The sequence below is a fragment of the Anomaloglossus baeobatrachus genome, unplaced genomic scaffold (assembly GCF_048569485.1).
Source record: "Anomaloglossus baeobatrachus isolate aAnoBae1 unplaced genomic scaffold, aAnoBae1.hap1 Scaffold_5104, whole genome shotgun sequence".
Taxonomy (NCBI): Eukaryota; Metazoa; Chordata; class Amphibia; order Anura; family Aromobatidae; genus Anomaloglossus; species Anomaloglossus baeobatrachus.
In genome coordinates this window covers 1-2,868 of record NW_027444464.1, presented here as the reverse complement: position 1 = coordinate 2,868, position 2,868 = coordinate 1, and the positions used below count along the sequence as shown (strand labels likewise).

The 2,868-nt window shown below is 50.6% G+C and overlaps 1 protein-coding gene across 1 annotated transcript; it reads left to right on the top strand.

Annotated features, from left to right (window-relative positions):
* Positions 1-1,619: 1,619 nt before the first annotated feature.
* On the top strand, positions 1,620-2,853 carry LOC142282560 (uncharacterized; the record flags this gene model as incomplete). Its single annotated transcript, XM_075332992.1, has 5 exons — positions 1,620-1,688; positions 1,770-1,847; positions 1,936-2,149; positions 2,230-2,386; positions 2,517-2,853. Coding segments are annotated over exons 1-5 (843 nt in total), but the record flags the coding sequence as incomplete, so codon positions are not given.
* Between the last annotated feature and the right edge of the window lie 15 nt (positions 2,854-2,868).

The following is a 2,868-nucleotide window of genomic DNA, read 5'->3' as shown; positions in this document are numbered from 1 at the left end:
GAGTATGAGGCCTACTCCTGTACTTTGCTTTGTGATGATAGGACCCTGCTTCTCTGAATCCAGCAATGGCCCTCTTTGCTGCTGGGACCGATGGCACGTCCCTTCTTTCTGTAGGTGGCTGCGCAGACCCTCTCTCTGGTGCTTCTCCGCTGGAGTCCACACCGGGCCCTGATGCTGCAGCTGTACCTTGGATGTTTCTGGGCCAGGGGCTTGCAGCTCTCCTGCCCTTCGGACTCGGCTACCAGGGGCGGATTTTATACCCTGGCAACCACAGACTCCGATGTCTGAGTCTCTCTGCTGCCTCTCAGCTATTCCTGCTTCTCTGGGCCAAGCTGCTCCAGCTCTAGGCCCCAGATTCACAGGACAGCTCACTCTGCGTCTGTTCACTTCCACTACTCCCTACAGACTGGCTGCACTTCCTCCCTCTGGTCAGGTAGAGGAAGGCTCCCTGGAATTCCAGGTTCAGAGCTCCCCCTGCTGGCCGGAGGGAGAACTGTGTTGGGTGTTAAACCTGCTGGCCAATGGATCTCCCAATTACCTCCAGGCTCAGCATTAACCCTTTGGGAGGGCAATGCTGCTGTGGCGACCAGGTCCTAGGGCGCCACACTTGCCTCCTGTGACCTATGGGCCCTCACTGCGGTTACGTGGCTGCGGCTTTTGTGGTGTTGTGGTGTGGGCTTTGAGAGCCCCACACCGGCAGGTTTAGCAGAAGAAAGCTGGATCTATCTTCGCTTCGGGATCTGCCGCCCGGTTGGGCCTGGTGCTCTCTAGCAGTCTCCTTACTTCCCACTCCGTGCTTTCTCTCTAGCTGAAGCTGGCTTTCAGGCAGCACTCCTAGTTGACCGTTCTCCCCCGTCAGTAGCCACTGCGCGGGCGCTGTTAGACAGCATCAACCCCACAGGTCTGCTCCTCACTGAGCCCTCTGGAGTTCTCCTCTAACTGACTCACTGCCCCTCCTCTCCTGTTCTTGCCTACGCCACCTAGCAACCAGATTCTCTTACCACACCCCTTGAGAGGAGATGGAGGCTTTTGGCCCCCTCCACTATTCCAGTGAAGGTCAAGGCTTTTCCCCCTCCTGGGATCCCCAGGGGTCCTCTCATGGGTACATGTGTGAGAGCTGATTACTATGCGCCTGTGTTCCACACCCCTGTCAGCCTTCTGGATTACCTGTATTGTACTGTCCCCAGCATGGGTGCAGTACTCAGTGGTGCCTGACCAGGTCAGGGGCGCCACACGTACATGTACTTAGACATTTTTTTTTCTTTTTTTGCAGGTGCAGTGTTGACGTTAAAATTTGTGGACAGCCACTTGCTGGGTCTTTGTAAATTCGGTGCCAGTGCGAATTTGGAGGAGAGTGTTCCTGAGGTAATGTCCACAGTACTGTCCACAGATCACCGCAGTGAGCTGCGTACATGTACTTAGACATTTTTTTTTCTTTTTTTGCAGGTGCAGTGTTGACGTTAAAGTTTGGCCCATCAAGTTGGTGTGCGTGAAATATGTCGTCTTCTGGTAGCCCGCCCTTCGGCTCAGAAACTGAGGTATTATTTTTTTTGGGTGGTTTTTTTTTTAAAAAAAAAAAAAAATTTATTAAATAAACCACATTTACACAGGTGGCCGAAACATCACAGGAGATGCTGCCAGAAGAGGACGGAAGGGGTGGAGAAATACACGGAGCGGGCGGTCAGAGTGTAAGTTTCATACAGGAATTGTTTACCACAGCACACCAAACACATAAGTAAATAATGTTTTTTTTTTTTTCTTCACTAAAGGCTTCAACTTCTAGGGCTCACGATAGAGCTCCCCCAAGACCGTCCCAGGGTCGTCGTCGAGGTGGCGGTGGTCATAGTGTAAGTTATTTATTTTTTTTTTTTTGTCATGTCAGTGTGATTTTTTGTCTATTTTTTTTTTTAATTTCTTTTTTCTTTCTTTGAACAGGCATCACAGCGTGCTCCCGATTCTGACGGTGAGGAGGCCGGATTTATCAACATCGACCTCCTCATCGATGAAGTTAGAGAAAGGGAGCCGCTGTGGAACATGGCTGACCGCCGCCACGCTGATTCGATCGTAACCCGTCGACTCTGGGACGAGGTATGCCACGCAGCGGTAGAAGGTTGGGGGGAGCTCAATTCTCGTGGCCAGAAGAAACAGCGTAAGTATTCACAGTTCAGTAGGTTATGCTGCATGATGTAATGTGTTGTATACTAACCACTTTCTGCTTTCCACTTTCAGGTGACAAACTTCAGAAGCGGTGGCGGTCTATCAGGGATCGCTTCAAAAAGGAGTTGAATCAAGAGATGCAGGCCCCGAGTGGATCCGGAGGACGCAGATCGAAGTACCGTTACTTTAGAGCGTTGTCGTTCCTCCGGACAACTATGGTGTGCAGAAGGTAAATATTCCCCACAATATGTACAAAGTATAATATTTTATGTCTGATTTTTTTTGCCTTTTTTTTTTTAGTCAGTGCCAATGTATAGCAATTAAATTAATTATTGTTTTGTTTTTCCTCTTTTTAACAGCACCGTCTGCAGCACTCAGGAGCCTGCATCGAACCCGACAGGAGCGATCCCTGAACAGTCCGCCACTGGGGAACACAGGCACAGACCCCACCCATCTGAACCTTCCCTTCCATCGACATCTGTCCCATCCACCTGCGCTGGAGCTTCCCGTGAGACTTCATTACCTGAAGCTGCTGGTGATGAGATAGCTTTTCCCCTACCCCACCCCTCTGACACTGCTGCCCTCAGTAGAACACCTTTGGGTTCTGGGCGTCAGCGTCATAGGGGTCAGGAAAAGAGCTATGCGCCCGAGTTCTTGCATCTAAATGCAGCCTTCCAGAACGCCATTCAATTATTAGCCGAACAAAATCGT